General features: G+C 45.4%; 1 protein-coding gene across 1 annotated transcript; it reads right to left on the bottom strand.

Annotated features, from left to right (window-relative positions):
- Positions 1-1,395: 1,395 nt before the first annotated feature.
- mmp23bb (matrix metallopeptidase 23bb) lies at positions 1,396-16,510 on the bottom strand (the record flags this gene model as incomplete). The annotated part of the gene is made up of 8 exons (XM_079166769.1): positions 1,396-2,006; positions 6,073-6,199; positions 6,273-6,383; positions 7,772-7,936; positions 12,007-12,174; positions 12,390-12,544; positions 15,488-15,557; positions 16,459-16,510. The coding sequence occupies 8 exons, from the start codon at positions 16,508-16,510 to the stop codon at positions 1,814-1,816; spliced, it is 1,041 nt and encodes a 346-aa protein (XP_079022895.1). The 3' UTR covers positions 1,396-1,813.
- Between the last annotated feature and the right edge of the window lie 5,019 nt (positions 16,511-21,529).

The raw sequence follows: 21,529 nt of genomic DNA, 5'->3' as shown, positions 1-21,529 counted from the left end.
GACTACAGCTACGTGATTGGTCAGTGGGCTAGCGTGACATGTTCAGCCTCAAACACATTAAAACGTGTTCAAGAAACACAACTGAGGAGGCTCGACTGTCTTCACTGGCGTCCATGAATCCAGAAGGACTTCTGACTGGAACTAAAACACACGGATGTGCTGAACAACGTGAGATTAAACTCTTTATTAACACAGAAAGGAGGATGGACTTTGTCTTTAAATAGTGAACAGCAGCTCTGGTAAGTTAAATGCGTTTGTTTTTACATCTGCAGCAGCTTTAAGATGCTTGTTTATATATTATTATTTGTACAACTTGTTTTTATGAAGATGGATTTTTGTTTGGTTTAATATGTGATAGGAACCATTGTTGCGTCCTATGTTGCTCTGGGGACACATTTAGCCGGTGCCAGTGTTGCCAACTTGGTGACTTTCTCGCTAAATCTGTTGACTTTCCAAACCCTCAAAAGCTACTAGCGACAAATCTAGAGACTTGTTCTGGGGTTGAGACGTTAAAGCTCGTAGTTCTACGTTAAAGCTCGTAGTTCTACAGTTAAAGCTCGTAGTTCTACGTTAAAGCTCGTAGTTCTACAGTTAAAGCTCGTAGTTCTACGTTAAAGCTCGTAGTTCTACAGTTAAAGCTCGTAGTTCTACGTTAAAGCTCGTAGTTCTACAGTTAAAGCTCGTAGTTCTACGTTAAAGCTCGTAGTTCTACAGTTAAAGCTCGTAGTTCTACGTTAAAGCTCGTAGTTCTACAGTTAAAGCTCGTAGTTCTAGTTACTGTCGTGAACGAGCAGCTGGAGCTGCTGTGAGCCGCTCAAAGCTCTCACAGGTCCGTCTCACAGCAGAGAGGAGACGTTCTCTCTGCGTATTCTCTGACGTTAGTGTATCTACAGGTGTTGAGCTTCATTTTTACAAAAAACAAATAATAACCGTAGCTGTGTTTCAGCTGCAGACAGCAGTGAAGGCCCAGGTATAGAATACGCTACTGATTACATCACTTCTTTGTGATTTCAATAATCAAACATTTCATTGTCTCCTTGATCAGAAGCAACGTGTCCAGTAACCACTAGGTGGTGCTGTTTAGATATCATTTGTACTTATTTTACATTCATTAAAAATGTTAAATATCTCATTACTATTAAATATAAAATTTACATTGTGACAGAAATAACAACAAATATGTAAAAAGTTACACTTTAATGTTAATATACGCATATACTCATAACATTTTATTATAGGTCATTATAAGATGAAACACAATACTTTAAACCAGGATTATTTATTAGACATTCTAATTATTTTAATGTGATTAAAGCAATAACTGCAGTGACATTAATAAACATGTAATAACAGGTTTATAACACTGTTAACTCAACACAATAAAACGTACGGTGGCCCTGAGGGTCAAACTGTAAAAGGTAGATATGTATTAATAATAAACGAGCTGCTGTGGTCACTTTACAGAATATGTACCGTATTTATTTTACTTCATTATTTATGTTTTATTTCATTATGACGACATGACATGTTAAAAGAGGATTACAAGGACAGGTGTCTTTAACCATCTGGTCTCAGAGCTTTTGGAGGAACTCTCTATGTGTTGAACAAACCACCAGAAATCATGTCAGAAGATCCAAACATGTTCTGAACTTCCTGCTTTGAGATCAGAAGACATTGAACATCTGATATTCTGCAGCTCCACAGATCCGAACGCATCGATCTGTCATTCTACAAAAGTTAAAACCAGCACCTCCCTTCATCTCGTTATTCATGGTTTTGTCCTCCATCCTGGTCCTGGTCCTGGTCCTGGTCCTCAGCTGTTGGAGGGCGGGTCTGGCTTCAGTCGGATGGACCAGGAGTTGGCGGACACGACGTCTCCCCGGCGGTGGATGCGACAGGTGTAAACGCCCTCGTTGAACTCGTTGGCGACGATGCGGAGGTCTCGTTCCTTCATGACGATGTAACCGGGGATGGAGGTCAAGATGAGCTCGCCGTCTTTATACCAGCTGAAGAAATCAGAGCCGCAAAGACAAGAGATGGAAGAGAAGGTTTAGGTTTCACAATCTTGGAAAGTTATTTTCTTTCCCCATGAACTTTCCTCCACTGATGGTGAGACTCTAAAGCCACAATTCCACCTGGCGTGGTTTAGTTCCTACTATACTACTGCTCCACTGTTCCACTGTTCCACTGCACTACTGCACCACTGTTCCACTGCTCCACTGCTCTACTGTTCCACTGCACCACTGCTCTACTGTTCCACTGCACTACTGCTCCACTGTTCCACTACACTACTGTTCCACTGCACCACTGCACTACTGCTCTACTGTTCCACTGCACTACTGTTCTACTGCACTACGGCACCACTGCACTACTGTTCTACTGCACTACTGTTCTACTGCACTACTGTTCCACTGCACTACTGTTCCACTGCACTACTGTTCCACTGCACCACTGTTATACTGCACTACTGCACCACTGTTCTACTGCACCACTGCACTACTGTTCTACTGCACCACTGTTCTACTGCACCACTGCACTACTGTTCCACTGCACTACTGCACCACTGCACTACTGTTCTACTGCACTACGGCACCACTGCACTACTGTTCTACTGCACCACTGCACTACTGCACTACTGTTCTACTGCTCTACTGCACTACTGCACCACTGCACTACTGTTCTACTGCACTACTGCACCACTGCACTACTGCACCACTACACTACTGTTCTACTGCACCACTGCACCACTACACTACTGTTCTACTGCGCCACTGTACCACTACACTACTGTTCTACTGCACTACTGCACCACTGCACTACTGTTCTACTGCACTACTGCACTACTGTTCTACTGCACCACTGCACCACTGCACTACTGTTCTACTGCACTACTGTTCTACTGCACCACTGTTCTACTGTTCTACTGCACCACTGCATTACTGTACCACTGTTCTACTGCACCACTGTTCTACTGCACCACTGTTCTACTGTTCTACTGCACCACTGCACTACTGTTCTACTGCACCACTGCACTACTGTTCTACTGCACCACTGTTCTACTGCACCACTGCACTACTGCACCACTGCACTACTGTACCACTGCACCACTGCACTACTGTTCTACTGCACCACTGTTCTACTGCACCACTGCACTACTGCACTACTGCACCACTGTTCCACTGCACCACTGCACTACTGTTCTACTGCACTACTGCACCACTGCACCACTGTTCCACTGCACCACTGCACCACTGTTCTACTGCACCACTGCACTACTGTTCTACTGCACCACTGTTCTACTGTTCTACTGCACCACTGCACTACTGTTCTACTGCACCACTGCACTACTGTTCCACTGCACCACTGTTCTACTGCACCACTGCACTACTGTACCACTGCACCACTGCACCACTGTTCTACTGCACCACTGTTCTACTGTTCTACTGCACCACTGCACTACTGTTCTACTGCACTACTGTTCTACTGCACCACTGCACCACTGCACTACTGTTCTACTGCACCACTGTTCTACTGTTCTACTGCACCACTGCACTACTGTTCTACTGCACCACTGCACTACTGTTCTACTGCACCACTGTTCTACTGCACCACTGCACTACTGCACCACTGTTCCACTGCACCACTGTTCTACTGCACCACTGCACTACTGTTCCACTGCACCACTGTACCACTACACTACTGTTCTACTGCACTACTGCACCACTGTTCTACTGCACTACTGCACTACTGTTCTACTGCACCACTGCACCACTGCACTACTGTTCTACTGCACCACTGTTCTACTGTTCTACTGCACCACTGCACTACTGTTCTACTGCACCACTGCACTACTGCACCACTGTTCCACTGCACCACTGTTCTACTGCACCACTGCACCACTGCACCACTGCACCACTGTTCTACTGCACCACTGCACTACTGTTCTACTGCACTACTGCACCACTACACTACTGTTCTACTGCACCACTGCGCCACTGCACTACTGTTCTACTGCACCACTGCACCACTACACTACTGTTCTACTGCACTACTGCACTACTGTTGCACTGCACCACTGTTCTACTGCACCACTGCACTACTGCACTACTGCAGTACTGTTCTACTGCACTACTGCACCACTGCACTACTGTTCTACTGCACCACTGCACTACTGTTCTACTGCACTACTGCACCACTGCACTACTGTTCTACTGCACTACTGCACCACTGCACTACTGTTCTACTGCACTACTGCACCACTGCGCCACTGTACCACTACACTACTGTTCTACTGCACTACTGTTCTACTGCACCACTGTTCTACTGCACTACTGCACCACTGCACCACTGTTCTACTGCACTACTGCACCACTGCGCCACTGTACCACTACACTACTGTTCTACTGCACTGCTGTTCTACTGCACCACTGTTCTACTGCACTACTGCACTACTGCACCACTGCACCACTGTTCTACTGCACTACTGCACTACTGTACCACTGTTATACTGCACCACTGCACCACTGTTCTACTGCACCACTGTTCTACTGTTCTACTGCACCACTGCACTACTGTTCTACTGCACCACTGCACTACTGTTCCACTGCACCACTGTTCTACTGCACCACTGCACTATTGTTCTACTGCACCACTGCACCACTGTTCTACTGCACCACTGTTCTACTGTTCTACTGCACCACTGCATTACTGTACCACTGTTCTACTGCACCACTGTTCTACTGTTCTACTGCACCACTGCACTACTGTTCTACTGCACCACTGCACTACTGTTCTACTACACCACTGTTCTACTGCACCACTGCACTACTGCACCACTGTTCCACTGCACCACTGTTCTACTGCACCACTGCACTACTGCACCACTGCACCACTGTTCTACTGCACCACTGCACTACTGCACTACTGTTCTACTGCACCACTGCGCCACTACACTACTGTTCTACTGCACCACTGCACCACTACACTACTGTTCTACTGCGCCACTGTACCACTACACTACTGTTCTACTGCACTACTGCACCACTGCACTACTGTTCTACTGCACTACTGCACTACTGTTCTACTGCACCACTGCACCACTGTTCTACTGCACCACTGTTCTACTGCACCACTGCACTACTGCACCACTGTTCCACTGCACCACTGTTCTACTGCACCACTGCACTACTGTTCTACTGTTCTACTGCACCACTGCATTACTGTACCACTGTTCTACTGCACCACTACACCACTGTTCTACTGCACCACTGCACTACTGTTCTACTGCACTACTGCACCACTGCGCCACTACACTACTGTTCTACTGCACCACTGCACCACTACACTACTGTTCTATGCGCCACTGTACCACTACACTACTGTTCTACTGCACTACTGCACCACTGCACTACTGTTCTACTGCACTACTGCACTACTGTTCTACTGCACCACTGCACCACTGCACTACTGCACCACTGCACTACTGTTCTACTGCACCACTGTTCTACTGCACCACTGCACTACTGCACCACTGTTCCACTGGACCACTGTTCTACTGCACCACTGCATTACTGTACCACTGTTCTACTGCACCACTACACCACTGTTCTACTGCACCACTGCACTACTGTTCCACTGCACCACTGTTCTACTGCACCACTGCACTACTGTACCACTGCACCACTGTTCTACTGCACCACTGCACCACTGTTCTACTGCACCACTGCACTACTGTTCTACTGCACCACTGCACTACTGTTCCACTGCACCACTGTACCACTGCACCGCTGCACTACTGTACCACTGCACCACTGTTCTACTGCACCACTGCACCACTGTTCTACTGCACCACTGTTCTACTGCACCACTGCACTACTGCACCACTGTTCCACTGCACCACTGTTCTACTGCACCACTGCACCACTACACTACTGTTCTACTGCGCCACTGCACTACTGTTCTACTGCACCACTGCACCACTGTTCTACTGCACTACTGCTCTACTGCACCACTGCACTACTGTTCTACTACACCACTGCAATACTGTTCCACTGTTCCACTTGATCAGCTGACCTGACTTTGGGCGGTGAGCGGAGGTTCTTGGTTCCACAGCGGAACCCGACCACCTTCCCTCGAGGAACCATCTTGATCTTGACGTTGGCCGGAGGCGGCGTCGGCGTGGCAACCGCCTCCAAAGGCTCTGGAAGACAGGAAGTGAGATTCAAACCAGAGACGAGAGACGGACCAGAGTCAGAATCAGGGTTGAGGTTCACCGTAACAGAGATCACATCTCTGAGGACAGTTCTTCTTCATGAAGGTTCTCCTCCGCTCACAGAAACCCAGACGAGCCCACGGACCACAGACCCGCTTCTTATCCAGACACCCTGAGGACAGACAGCAAGCATCACAAGCTGAGGTACAAGTACTACAGCAAGTATCACAACCTGAGGACAGACAGCAAGTATCACAAGCTGTGGTACAAGTACTACAGCAAGTATCACAACCTGTACTACAAGTACTACAACAAGTATCACAGCCTTTACTGTGGTAACAGTTAGAGGTGCAACGGATCACAAACCTCACGGTTCAGATCGGCAAAGAAAAGGGGAGGAGTCAAATATAACTTCGCTTCCATTTATTAATTAAAGAAGTTCAAGAACACTTAAAGCAAAGAACTTTGGGCTAAAGTCTGACATAAAAACAAAGATATTGAAGATGTCCAATTTGAAACAAATAACATTTATATTTATATATATATATATATATATATATATATATATATATATATATAAATATAAAAGTATTTCTGTTCAGTTTCAGTGCAACATGAGGTCTGTTGATGTCCTCTTCAGGGCAGACCAGAGCTTCCACTGTTTACACTGAACTGAACTGAACTGCAACAATGTGGGTCAATGTTTACTTCCTGTCAGGTTGTGTCATTCAAATACACAATAATGTTTACCATTAAATAATGTTTACCATTACTGTGAAATGTTCTTTTCAAGAAGATGAGAACATCTCCATTGTCTGTGCTGATGTTACTGTTGGGCCTTCTAGCTTCACTCTGCTGCTTCTGTCAGCACCTGCACCAGGTGTGTGTCTGTGTGACGCTCATGGAGGGGGCGTGTCTACAGCGCCTGACTATGAATCTCTGCCGTGATGAAGTGAACCGTCACAGTCACGTAGCTCTTCGTTGCCCTGGAGCACTTTAACCAGATTTAGAAACCCTTTGTTTTCCACAATGAGAACGTCCTCATGTCTGCAGCAATAAAGACCTGAATATGTGTGGACATGTCCGATGTTTTGCCGTTGTCGTGTGTCTTTCTCTTTAAACGCCTTCACACCGTAACGGTTTTGTCCTCATCGTCATTAGAAGTTACAGAACAAAATGCTCCCAAACCGGCGACTTCATGACGCCGGAGCTTCTGAAGTCCTCCGCTCTCCATGACTTTAGACTTTCACCGTTAAATGCTTCTAACTGCTCCGTTCACTGAACACACTACTGCTTCATATCTGATATAAAGAGACTTGTTACTTGAAAAGGAACAGCAGCAGCTTTATTACACACTATGATGATTACACTGTAATGGTAAGAGTACTGCAGAAAGTATTCACATCCTTTGAAAGTACTGCAGAAAGTATTCACATGTATTTACAGAGTTTCTACAACATGAATTCAGAAATGGTTCATTAATAACTTTGTGTTTCTGATAACATGCAGATACTGAGTGACCTTTATTGTGAAACTCCCACAGGAAGTGCTGGGTGTTACCGTAGAGCCTCTGGATGCCCCACACGTCGTCCTGGGCCACATTCCTCTGACCCGTGTACGTAGCGTTAGGATGCATCAGAGCCTGAAGGTCTCTGGAGTGCCACAAACCGAGAGCGTGACCGATCTCATGAGCCGCCACCTGGACAAGGTCGTTCAGCCACACACCTGTAGAGAGTCACATGATCAACACCTGTAGAGAGTCACATGATATACACCTGTAGAGTCACATGATCAACACCTGTAGAGTCACATGATCAACACCTGTAGAGTCACATGATCAACACCTGTAGAGTCACATGATCAACACCTGTAGAGAGTCACATGATCAACACCTGTAGAGAGTCACATGATCAACACCTGTAGAGAGTCACATGATCAACACCTGTAGAGTCACATGATCAACACCTGTAGAGAGTCACATGATCAACACCTGTAGAGAGTCACATGATCAACACCTGTAGAGAGTCACATGATCAACACCTGTAGAGTCACATGATCAACACCTGTAGAGTCACATGATCAACACCTGTAGAGTCACATGATCAACACCTGTAGAGTCACATGATCAACACCTGTAGAGAGTCACATGATCAACACCTGTAGAGTCACATGATCAACACCTGTAGAGAGTCACATGATCAACACCTGTAGAGTCACATGATCAACACCTGTAGAGAGTCACATGATCAACACCTGTAGAGTCACATGATCAACACCTGTAGAGTCACATGATCAACACCTGTAGAGTCACATGATCAACACCTGTAGAGTCACATGATCAACACCTGTAGAGTCACATGATCAACACCTGTAGAGAGTCACATGATTAACACCTGTAGAGAGTCACATGATCAACACCTGTAGAGAGTCACATGATCAACACCTGTAGAGTCACATGATCAACACCTGTAGAGTCACATGATCAACACCTGTAGAGTCACATGATCAACACCTGTAGAGAGTCACATGATCAACACCTGTAGAGAGTCACATGATCAACACCTGTAGAGTCACATGATCAACACCTGTAGAGTCACATGATCAACACCTGTAGAGTCACATGATCAACACCTGTCGAGTCACATGATCAACACCTGTAGAGTCACATGATCAACACCTGTAGAGTCACATGATCAACACCTGTCGAGTCACATGATCAACACCTGTCGAGTCACATGATCAACACCTGTCGAGTCACATGATCAACACCTGTCGAGTCACATGATCAACACCTGTCGAGTCACATGATTAACACCTGTAGAGTCACATGATCAACACCTGTAGAGTCACATGATCAACACCTGTAGAGTCACATGATCAACACCTGTAGAGTCACATGATCAACACCTGTAGAGAGTCACATGATCAACACCTGTAGAGTCACATGATCAACACCTGTAGAGAGTCACATGATCAACACCTGTAGAGTCACATGATCAACACCTGTAGAGTCACATGATCAACACCTGTAGAGAGTCACATGATCAACACCTGTAGAGTCACATGATCAACACCTGTAGAGTCACATGATCAACACCTGTAGAGAGTCACATGATCAACACCTGTAGAGTCACATGATCAACACCTGTAGAGTCACATGATCAACACCTGTAGAGAGTCACATGATTAACACATGTAGAGTCACATGATTAACACCTGTAGAGTCACATGATCAACACCTGTAGAGTCACATGATCAACACCTGTAGAGTCACATGATCAACACCTGTCGAGTCACATGATCAACACCTGTAGAGTCACATGATCAACACCTGTAGAGTCACATGATCAACACCTGTAGAGTCACATGATCAACACCTGTCGAGTCACATGATCAACACCTGTCGAGTCACATGATCAACACCTGTCGAGTCACATGATCAACACCTGTCGAGTCACATGATCAACACCTGTCGAGTCACATGATCAACACCTGTCGAGTCACATGATCAACACCTGTAGAGTCACATGATCAACACCTGTAGAGAGTCACATGATCAACACCTGTAGAGTCACATGATCAACACCTGTAGAGTCACATGATCAACACCTGTAGAGTCACATGATTAACACCTGTAGAGAGTCACATGATCAACACCTGTAGAGAGTCACATGATCAACACCTGTAGAGTCACATGATCAACACCTGTAGAGAGTCACATGATCAACACCTGTAGAGTCACATGATCAACACCTGTAGAGTCACATGATCAACACCTGTAGAGTCACATGATTAACACCTGTAGAGAGTCACATGATCAACACCTGTAGAGAGTCACATGATCAACACCTGTAGAGTCACATGATCAACACCTGTAGAGTCACATGATCAACACCTGTAGAGTCACATGATCAACACCTGTAAAGAGTCACATGATCAACACCTGTAGAGAGTCACATGATCAACACCTGTAGAGTCACATGATCAACACCTGTAGAGTCACATGATCAACACCTGTAGAGTCACATGATCAACACCTGTCGAGTCACATGATCAACACCTGTAGAGTCACATGATCAACACCTGTAGAGTCACATGATCAACACCTGTAGAGTCACATGATCAACACCTGTAGAGTCACATGATCAACACCTGTAGAGTCACATGATCAACACCTGTCGAGTCACATGATTAACACCTGTCGAGTCACATGATCAACACCTGTCGAGTCACATGATCAACACCTGTCGAGTCACATGATCAACACCTGTAGAGTCACATGATCAACACCTGTAGAGTCACATGATCAACACCTGTAGAGTCACATGATCAACACCTGTAGAGTCACATGATCAACACCTGTAGAGTCACATGATCAACACCTGTAGAGAGTCACATGATCAACACCTGTAGAGTCACATGATCAACACCTGTAGAGTCACATGATCAACACCTGTAGAGAGTCACATGATCAACACCTGTAGAGAGTCACATGATCAACACCTGTAGAGAGTCACATGATCAACACCTGTAGAGAGTCACATGATCAACACCTGTAGAGTCACATGATCAACACCTGTAGAGAGTCACATGATCAACACCTGTAGAGTCACATGATCAACACCTGTAGAGTCACATGATCAACACCTGTAGAGTCACATGATCAACACCTGTAGAGTCACATGATCAACACCTGTAGAGTCACATGATCAACACCTGTAGAGTCACATGATCAACACCTGTAGAGTCACATGATCAACACCTGTAAAGAGTCACATGATCAACACCTGTAGAGAGTCACATGATCAACACCTGTAGAGTCACATGATCAACACCTGTAGAGTCACATGATCAACACCTGTAGAGTCACATGATCAACACCTGTCGAGTCACATGATCAACACCTGTAGAGTCACATGATCAACACCTGTAGAGTCACATGATCAACACCTGTAGAGTCACATGATCAACACCTGTAGAGTCACATGATCAACACCTGTAGAGTCACATGATCAACACCTGTCGAGTCACATGATTAACACCTGTCGAGTCACATGATCAACACCTGTCGAGTCACATGATTAACACCTGTCGAGTCACATGATCAACACCTGTAGAGTCACATGATCAACACCTGTAGAGTCACATGATCAACACCTGTAGAGTCACATGATCAACACCTGTAGAGTCACATGATCAACACCTGTAGAGTCACATGATCAACACCTGTAGAGAGTCACATGATCAACACCTGTAGAGTCACATGATCAACACCTGTAGAGTCACATGATCAACACCTGTAGAGAGTCACATGATCAACACCTGTAGAGAGTCACATGATCAACACCTGTAGAGTCACATGATCAACACCTGTAGAGAGTCACATGATCAACACCTGTAGAGAGTCACATGATCAACACCTGTAGAGTCACATGATCAACACCTGTAGAGAGTCACATGATCAACACCTGTAGAGTCACATGATCAACACCTGTAGAGAGTCACATGATCAACACCTGTAGAGTCACATGATCAACACCTGTAGAGAGTCACATGATCAACACCTGTAGAGTCACATGATCAACACCTGTAGAGTCACATGATCAACACCTGTAGAGAGTCACATGATAAAGTCAGATATGAACTAATTAAAAACATGTCCACGTCTCACAGTCAGACGAACAGGCCTGATAGTAACAGAACTGGACAACTTGTAGTACTCCCGTCTCATATACTACACTATATACTGTAGTACTCCCGTCTGATATACTACACTATATACTGTGTACTTGTACCTTGTTTCCAGCTGAACCTGGACTTGCCGAGGATCCAGAACTCGTGGTTGTCAAAGTGGATTTCTCCTCTCGGTGGCAGGAAGGCGTGAGCCAGCTCACCGTTCAGACCGTCGAAACACGGGTGGAGAGGAGACCACCAGCAGTCAGTGTGGTTAAAGGTGTAGAAACCTAACACACACACACACACACACACACACACACACACACACACACACACACACACACACACACACACACACACACACACACACACACACACACACACACACACACACAAAACACTTATTAACATACATTCATTTTAACCTGAAACTAGTGTCTGTCTTCCTGCTTTTGTTTGTCTGGGTTTTATTTTGAAGCTCCTCCACTTCCTGTCTGCCTACCAATGGTGATGTCAGCGGCAGGGATGTCAGCGGTGGAGTTGCCGTCGGTCACCTCGGTGAAGGTGAGAGGAGACACGTCGCTCCACTTAGTGAAGGCGATGCTGATGGCCTTCCTAGTGTCCTCAACATTCAGAGTGTTAGGAAACGCTAGGATCCTGAGAGACAGACAGACAGGGAGACAGGGATAGAGAGAGACAGGCAGAGAGAGAGTATGATTGTCTAGTATCTTTATTTCTAATTCAATTTTGTTTACAGTTTTACTGTTTATCAGAAATTAAAACAAACTTAAATCATGCCAAAAAAACAAACAAACAAACAAAACCAAAAGAACAGACACCAGTCATAGGTTCAGAACCAGAGCGTCGTCTCTGACTGAGCACAGAACGTCTCTCAGAGCCCAAATGTCCACAAAGAGTTCAGTTTTCTTGGTCAGTCTGTAGAAACAGAACTCCAGCCTGAGCCGAGCAGCCCCGTCAGCATCAGAACCACGTCCTCTGACCCTCCACCCCTCACACAGGTTTTCCTCGTTTTCCAAATTGCCAGTTTGGTCCTGAAAGGAAATTCATCAGTGTGAGGACAGATTTGTTTTTAGCGGAGTAGTTCGGACCACAGAAAGAAAAGTGTTCTCCTAAGCCCTGAAACCACGCCTGCAGGCGGCTGAAGAGTCTCACCAGTCTGGAGCACTCAACGAACAGATGATGGATGGTTTCTGTCTGTGAGCAGAAAGGACAGCTGTCCCCTGAGCCCGGATCCAGGTGCACCAGATACCTGTTAGTAGCTATGGCCCCATGTACAATCCTCCACTGGAGGTCTCCTGTCCACCAACAGCCCCTTGGGGAAGATCCCCTGCCAAAAAACTCCCCAGAGTCTCAAAGTCCCTCAACTGTGGTGTCTTCAGAGACAGCAGGATGTCCTCCTCATCCTCCCACTGTCCCACAGCAGGACAGACAGCCAGGGGTGGGAAGACATACTCACATTCATCGTCCCATTGCTCAGATATGGTACGGTCTCCAACAAACGCTCTGAGGACTTCTGGCAGGGAAGCGCAGACCTCCTCCACCAGCCTGAGCAGCAGCCTGCTGGACCGGATGCTGGTCAGCTCCGCTAGATGAGGGATGGAGGTCTTCATCAGATGACCCAGCTTCACACAGCCGGCCTCTCTCAGTCTGGATCTCAGGCTGGATCTCTAACCCTAACCCAGGCTGACAGACGTCAGGACCTGGGATGTGACGTAGTTGCTTCCGAACAGCGTCTCCTCAAAGAGCCACATCCCTGGTGTCGTCACAGCTCCCCGCTGGACTGTAAAAACCTGCCACGCCTGTAGGACGGACTGGTAGAACGGTGTCAGACCGGTTAAATCCACCGACTGGGGCTGAAGCAGGAACAGGTGTTTGTCTCAACCTAAGCGTCCAGCCCTCCTCAGCAGCACACAGGCAGCATCAGTCCATGGCAGGCCCAAGCTGTACAGCAGTCTGAAGGCTGTGATGTGTGATGCAATGTCCACCAGACCCTGTCCTCCCTCCTGGACCGGCAGGTACAGCACCGCAGATCTCAGCCAGTGAAGCCCTGACCAGAAGAAATCCACAACTGCCCTCTGGACTTCCTTAATCAGGCCCTGTGGTGGCGGTAGGACTACCAGTCTAACCCTAACCCTAGATGAAACCCTGCCAGTGCCTAGGGGACGAGCTCTTTTATCTATCCCCCCTAAAAACACCTTTTAATTTTTTTTTGTTTTAGGTTGTTTATCATGGGGGGACTTTTAGCAAAACCCATGCTCCTAATGAAAGAATACTCTAAGATCTTTTAGATAAATGCTCCCCTTGTGCCCGTGCCCCCGTGACCTCCACCAGGAGGTCACGCCCCCATCCTAACCTAACCCTAAACCTCAGCCAGACCTCAGCCAGACCTCCTAAACCTCAGCCAGACCTCAGCCAGACCTCCTAAACCTCAACCAGACCTCCTAAACCTCAACCAGACCTCAGCCAGACCTCCTACACCTCAGCCAGACCTCCTAAACCTCAACCAGACCTCAGCCAGACCTCCTACACCTCAGCCAGACCTCAGCCAGACCTCCTAAACCTCAGCCAGACCTCCTAAACCTCAACCAGACCTCAGCCAGATCTCCTACACCTAAGCCAGACCTCCTAAACCGCAGCCAGACCTCCTGAACCTCAACCAGACCTCCTAAACCTCAGCCAGACCTCCTAAACCTCAGCCAGACCTCCTAAACCTCAGCCAGACCTCCTAAACCTCAGCCAGACCTCCTGAACCTCAACCAGACCTCCTAAACCTCAGCCAGATCTCCTAAACCTCAACCAGACCTCAGCCAGACCTCCTAAACCTCAGCCAGACCTCCTGAACCTCAACCAGACCTCCTAAACCTCAGCCAGATCTCCTAAACCTCAACCAGACCTCAGCCAGACCTCCTAAACCTCAGCCAGACCTCCTAAACCTCAGCCAGACCTCCTAAATCTCAATCAGACCTCCTAAACCTCAACCAGACCTCCTAAACCTCAGCCAGACCTCAGCCAGACCTCCTAAACCTCAGCCAGACCTCCTAAACCTCAACCAGACCTCCTAAACCTCAGCCAGACCTCAGCCAGACCTCCTAAACCTCAGCCAGACCTCCTAAACCTCAACCAGACCTCCTAAACCTCAGCCAGACCTCAGCCAGACCTCCTAAACCTCAGCCAGACCTCCTAAACCTCAGCCAGACCTCAGCCAGACCTCCTAAACCTCAACCAGACCTCCTAAACCTCAGCCAGACCTCAGCCAGACCTCCTAAACCTCAGCCAGACCTCCTAAACCTCAGCCAGACCTCCTAAACCTCAACCAGACCTCCTAAACCTCAGCCAGACCTCAGCCAGACCTCCTAAACCTCACCCAGACCTCCTAAACCTCAACCAGACCTCCTAAACCTCACCCAGACCTCAGCCAGACCTCCTAAACCTCACCCAGACCTCCTAGAGTACTTGTGGTGTGTACAAAGTAAAATCTCAAACTAAATGTTCTGGATTTGCTCACTGATTGATGTACTTTCATGTACTAGTACTAGTATTATTAGTACTGGTATTATTAGTACTGGTATTGATCTCCACCTGTAGGTGATGTTGTGGTGAGTCCACTTGTGTCCCAGAGGGTTGATGGCGTAACGTCTGGTTCTGGTTCCTCTGAAGGTCTCCGTCACTCTGCTGCTGGAAGACATCTGAAAAACACAACAACCAATCAATCAACCAACCAATCAGTTATTTAACCAATCAGCAGCCTCCTAGCTGAGTGACATCACTCCCTCTGACGTCCACTAGATGCTGCTGTGTTCAAACTGTTATTAGTTATTATTATTAGTTGGATCAATATTAAAATATGAGATGTGAAGCTAAAAGAAGCTGAACATCAACTCCCATGATGCATTTCACCAGGAAACATACAATCTGAAGATAAACACTGAAAACAATCTGCAGCTGGAATGAATTCAGTAACCTCATGTTGCTGTTATCTCCTCTTACTCGCTGAGGCTCATGGGTAATGTAGTCCATGTGAGAACATGAAGTCTTTAGTGGTCTGAGACGTGGCAGCAGACACAGAAATCTGTCACCCACATGTGAACCTCCAGACCTCCAACTAAACCTGAACCAGATCTTATGTGAGCCTCAGCTGGAGGACTTCCTGTCTCTGAATGTGAACCTCTAGACCTCTGACTAAAACCTGAACCAGATCTCATGTGAGCCTCAGCTGGAGGACTTCCTGTCCCTGGACCTCCTGCTCCATAAACAGAACCCTGTTATCCTACCTCAGTCCAAATAAGCAGAGAAGAAGAAGAGCATGAACAACAACAGACTGGATTTGAGCTTTTGTTTTGAAAATGAAACAATAAGAAATACATCAATCAATAAAAGTATCAACATTAAAACAACCTTTACTGATTGATTGATGTTCTGATGCTGATTGAAGCTCAAACTGATTCATCAGATTGGTCTGATTGATTGATGTATTGATGCTACTTATTGATTATTGGTTCATGAGCTGACTGTGAAACAGTTTTCATTGATCAGGAGCTTCATCGATAAACTGAGTTCACTGACCTTCATCATCATCATCATCATCATCAGAGGAAGGTCCATGATGAGAACAGGACTCTACACATGACCTGTCAATCAATCAATCAATCAATCAATCAATCGATCCTTCTGTGTGTGCGCGTGTCCTCGGAAGAAGCGCGTGCTGAATGAAAACACGGATTCACGCGGTGTCTTCAGGGTTCTTCAGAACCTCGTGGGTTCCAAAGGAACCGACCCGGAGGACCGAGACCCTGAGACCAGTAAACCAGCAGCAAGTCCCGATCCGAGCCCGGTAGAGACCCGAACTTTCCCAATAAAGATCTGTGCCTTTGTTCCTGTCTCTGGATCAGAGGACCCGGGTAGAGCTGGTTCCGGACCCGGTCCGTCCTGCTCCGCTTCGAAACAAACTGAGAGAACTTCTTCCTCCTCGGACAGAGAACTCGCTGCTGCAGTGAGGCTGGTCCGGAGGGGCGGGGTCAGGTGTGTGTGTGTGTGTGTGTGTGTGTGTGAGTGAGTGTGTGTGAGTGAGTGTGTGTGTGTGTGTGTGTGTGGTACAGCGAGACCACATACAGACCGATAGACACTATATTACGGGGAAATGTGTTTGCTACAGCAGCAAAAAATATAACGTAAGTAAAAAATAAATGAAAATGCACAAAATATACAAAGAAATAGAATAATATTAAATGAACTAACTAAACTAAACAGTAGTGCAAAGATTGAACCAAACACCAGAGTAACAGTGTTCTAGTCTTGAGGATTAATTCTAAAGTCTTAATGCAGGATGTTCTCCTGGATCTGGATCAGTCTGTCCCTGCAGCAGGTGGGTCAGAGGGGGGTCCTGGTGATCCAGTATGTAGAATAGTTTCTTCAGTGTCCTCCTCTCCACCACCTGTTCCACATTGTCTTGTTTGCAGCCAATGATGGAGCCTCTGAACCAGTTTGTTGAGTCTGTTTGTGTCTCCGGCTCCAATGCTGCTCCAGCAGACTACGGAGCAGTAAAGTGCACTGACCACACCAGACTGGTAGAACATCTCCAGCATCTTGCTGCACACGTTGAAGGATCGAAGTTCCCTCAAGAAGAAGAGTCGACTCCTCCCCTTCTTGTACACAGCGTTGATGTTGGTCTTCCAGTTCAGTCTGTTGTTGATGGAGACACCAGGAACTTGTCCTCCTCCATCATGTCCACATCCTCTCCCAGAACTCTCAGCGGTTGTGGAGCCGTCGTCTTCCTCCTGAAGTCCACCATCATCTCTCTGGTCTTGGCCACGTTCAGCAGCAGGTGATTCTACCGGCCCACTCCACAAAGTCCTCCACTGCTGCCCTGTACTCCTCCTCCCGTCCCTGATACACCCGACCACTGCAGAGTCATCAGAGAACGTCTGCAGAGGTCATGACCCCGAGTTGTCCTGGAAGTCAGTGGAGTACAAGGTGAACAGGAAGGAGACAGAACGGTTCCCTGTGGAGCTCCAGGATCACTGACCACCGTATCAGACGGCACACGGCCCAGTCGCACTAACTGTGGTCCGCCTGTGAGGTAGTCAGTGATCCAGGAGACGGTGGACGTGTTAAACACCATCACCACCACTACCACCACCACCACCATCACCACCATCACCACCACCACCACCATCACCACTACCACCACCACCACCACCATCACCACCATCACCACCACCACCACCACCACCACCACCATCACCACCATCACCACCATCACCACCACCACCACCACCACCACCACCCACAGCTCCTCATCAGCAGCACTGGTTGGATGGTGTTGAATGCACTGAAGTCAAAGAAAGTGATTCTCACAGAGCCACCGGTTCATCCAGGTGCGACTGAGCTCGTTGCAGCAGGTAGATGATGGCGTCGTCCACTCCCACACGAGGCTGGTAAGCAAACTGCAGAGAGTCCAGTGAGGATCTCACCTGCAGTCGCAGGTGGGCCAAGACCAGCCTCTCCATCACCTTCATCACATGAGATGTGAGGGCAACCGGTCGGTAGTCATGTATCTCTCTCTTTATCTGTTTCTTTATCTCTTTATCTCCCTTTATCTCTCTTTTTCTTTATCTCTTTATCTCTTCATCTCCCTTTATCTCTCTTTACCTCTCTTTACCTCTTTTTCTTTATCTCTTTATCTCTCTATCTGTGTCTTTATCTCTTTATCTCTCCTTATCACTTTATTTCTGTTTATCTCTATCTCTTTATCTCTTTATCTCTCTTTACCTCTTTACCTCTTTTTCTTTATCTCTCTATCTGTCTTTATCTCTTTATCTCTTTATGTTTCTTTATCTCTTTATCTCTCTTTATCTCTCTTTACCTCTTTTTCTTTATCTCTCTATCTGTCTTTATCTCTTTATCTCTCTTTATCCCTTTATTTCTGTTTATCTGTTTATCTCTATCTCTTTATCTCTTCATCTCTTCATCTCTTCATCTCTTTAGCTAAACGCTCCACTTTGTCCAGCGAGTCTCGAAATGAGTTTTTCTGTTTGATGCTCAGCAGGTATTGAACAGTTGCTCTCTCACAGCTTTTATTCTGAAAACATGAGACTGAACCAGACAGGAAATGAGCCACACAACCAAAACTAAAGTTTGTTTCAGACATTTAATAGTAACACAACATTTAAAAAGACCTCGGTCTGATTGTTACTGTGAAATCGATTTCATAGATTATTGATTATTAACAGGTGATACTTCAGAGCGAAAACTATAAATGTGATGTATAGTCACCTTTTCTTCTTCTGTGGTGCTTTAATGGAACAATATTATGTAAATGAAAAATATATAAATATATACAAATATAAAGCTAAAGTGTTTCTATACAAGTCAAAGTGTGTCTGTACACTGTAAACAGAGCGTTCTGAGTAAAGTACTATATTACTTTATAAACATGCAGTAGGTGGTTACAGTATATAAATACACACTATACATATATATACAGTACAGCATGTGTCCACGTTATAGACTCAGTTATAATTTGAGTCTTTCTTCATAGAAACATTGATTAATGGATTTAAGCTTCATTTCTGCAGTAAAAACAAGACAAAGCTGTAAAAACTGCTGAGCGGCGTTTATTATAAACTAATCTGACAATAAGAAAAGAACGATTAGCTGCCTCACCAGTGAAGTTTATTGTTTGTGTTGTTGTTGTTGTGTTGTAGTTGTGTAGTTGTGTTGTGTATCAGCTCTCGGTCACCTTCAGTCTGACAAACTGCCTGCAGAAGCATCTTTCTAACAGGAATCATCAGATGCTGCATGTTAAGCAGCTCATTAAAGCTGCTTTGTGTCTGAATGTTGGCAGCTGAGCCGCCTGGCAGACTCCCATCATGCACTGCAACAATGCCCTCTGACCTCACCCTGACCCTCCGATCGATACTGAGCAGGAGAGAACCGGAGGTTCTCCATGAGTTAAAGCTGCATTCTCTCTACTGTCCATCAGGGGGCGACTCCTCTGGTTGTATAGAAGAGTGTGAGAAAGAATCATTAAAGTGTTAAATGTTCCTCATTAACTCTCTTCGCTCCGTAACGTCACGACTCCTCTGATCGTTTATGTCGTTTTAAACCTCAGTGAGTCTTTGTCGTTCACACAGACGTTAGTGAGTATTTCTAATTCATACAGACGTTAGTGAGTCTTTTTAGTTCATACAGAAGTTAGTGAGTCTTTTTAGTTCATACAGAAGTTAGTGAGTCTTTATAGTTCATACAGAAGTTAGTGAGTCTTTTTAGTTTATACAGAAGTTAGTGAGTCTCTTTAGTTCATACAGACGTTAGTGAGTCTTTATAGTTCATACAGAAGTTAGTGAGTCTCTTTAGTTCTTACAGAAGTTAGTGAGTCTCTTTAGTTCATACAGAAGTTAGTGAGTCTCTTTAGTTCATACAGAAGTTAGTGAGTCTCTTTAGTTCTTACAGAAGTTAGTGAGTCTTTATAGTTCATACAGAAGTTAGTGAGTCTCTTTAGTTCTTACAGAAGTTAGTGAGTCTCTTTAGTTCATACAGAAGTTAGTGAGTCTCTTTAGTTCATACAGAAGTTAGTGAGTCTCTTTAGCTCATACAGAAGTTAGTGAGTCTTTCTAGTTCATACAGAAGTTAGTGAGTCTTTTTAGTTCATACAGAAGTTAGTGAGTCTCTTTAGCTCATACAGAAGTTAGTGAGTCTTTTTAGTTCATACAGAAGTTAGTGAGTCTCTTTAGTTCATACAGAAGTTAGTGAGTCTTTCTAGTTTATACAGAAGTTAGTGAGTCTCTTTAGTTTATACAGAAGTTAGTGAGTCTCTTTAGTTCATACAGAAGTTAGTGAGTCTCTTTAGTTCATACAGACGTTAGTGAGTCTTTATAGTTCATACAGAAGTTAGTGAGTCTCTTTAGTTCTTACAGAAGTTAGTGAGTCTCTTTAGTTCATACAGAAGTTAGTGAGTCTCTTTAGTTCATACAGAAGTTAGTGAGTCTCTTTAGTTCATACAGAAGTTAGTGAGTCTCTTTAGTTCATACAGAAGTTAGTGAGTCTCTTTAGTTCATACAGAAGTTAGTGAGTCTCTTTAGTTCATACAGAAGTTAGTGAGTCTCTTTAGCTCATACAGAAGTTAGTGAGTCTCTTTAGTTCATACAGAAGTTAGTGAGTCTTTATAGTTCATACAGAAGTTAGTGAGTCTTTTTAGTTTATACAGAAGTTAGTGAGTCTCTTTAGTTCATACAGAAGTTAGTGAGTCTTTATAGTTCATACAGAAGTTAGTGAGTCTCTTTAGTTCTTACAGAAGTTAGTGAGTCTCTTTAGTTCATACAGAAGTTAGTGAGTCTCTTTAGTTCATACAGAAGTTAGTGAGTCTCTTTAGCTCATACAGAAGTTAGTGAGTCTTTCTAGTTCATACAGAAGTTAGTGAGTCTTTCTAGTTCATACAGAAGTTAGTGAGTCTTTTTAGTTCATACAGAAGTTAGTGAGTCTCTTTAGCTCATACAGAAGTTAGTGAGTCTTTTTAGTTCATACAGAAGTTAGTGAGTCTCTTTAGTTCATACAGAAGTTAGTGAGTCTTTCTAGTTTATACAGAAGTTAGTGAGTCTCTTTAGTTTATACAGAAGTTAGTGA

Source organism: Pholis gunnellus, assembly GCF_910591455.1.
Source record: "Pholis gunnellus genome assembly, chromosome: 9".
NCBI classification, from domain to species: Eukaryota; Metazoa; Chordata; class Actinopteri; order Perciformes; family Pholidae; genus Pholis; species Pholis gunnellus.
This window is presented reverse-complemented; position numbering and strand designations above follow the sequence as displayed.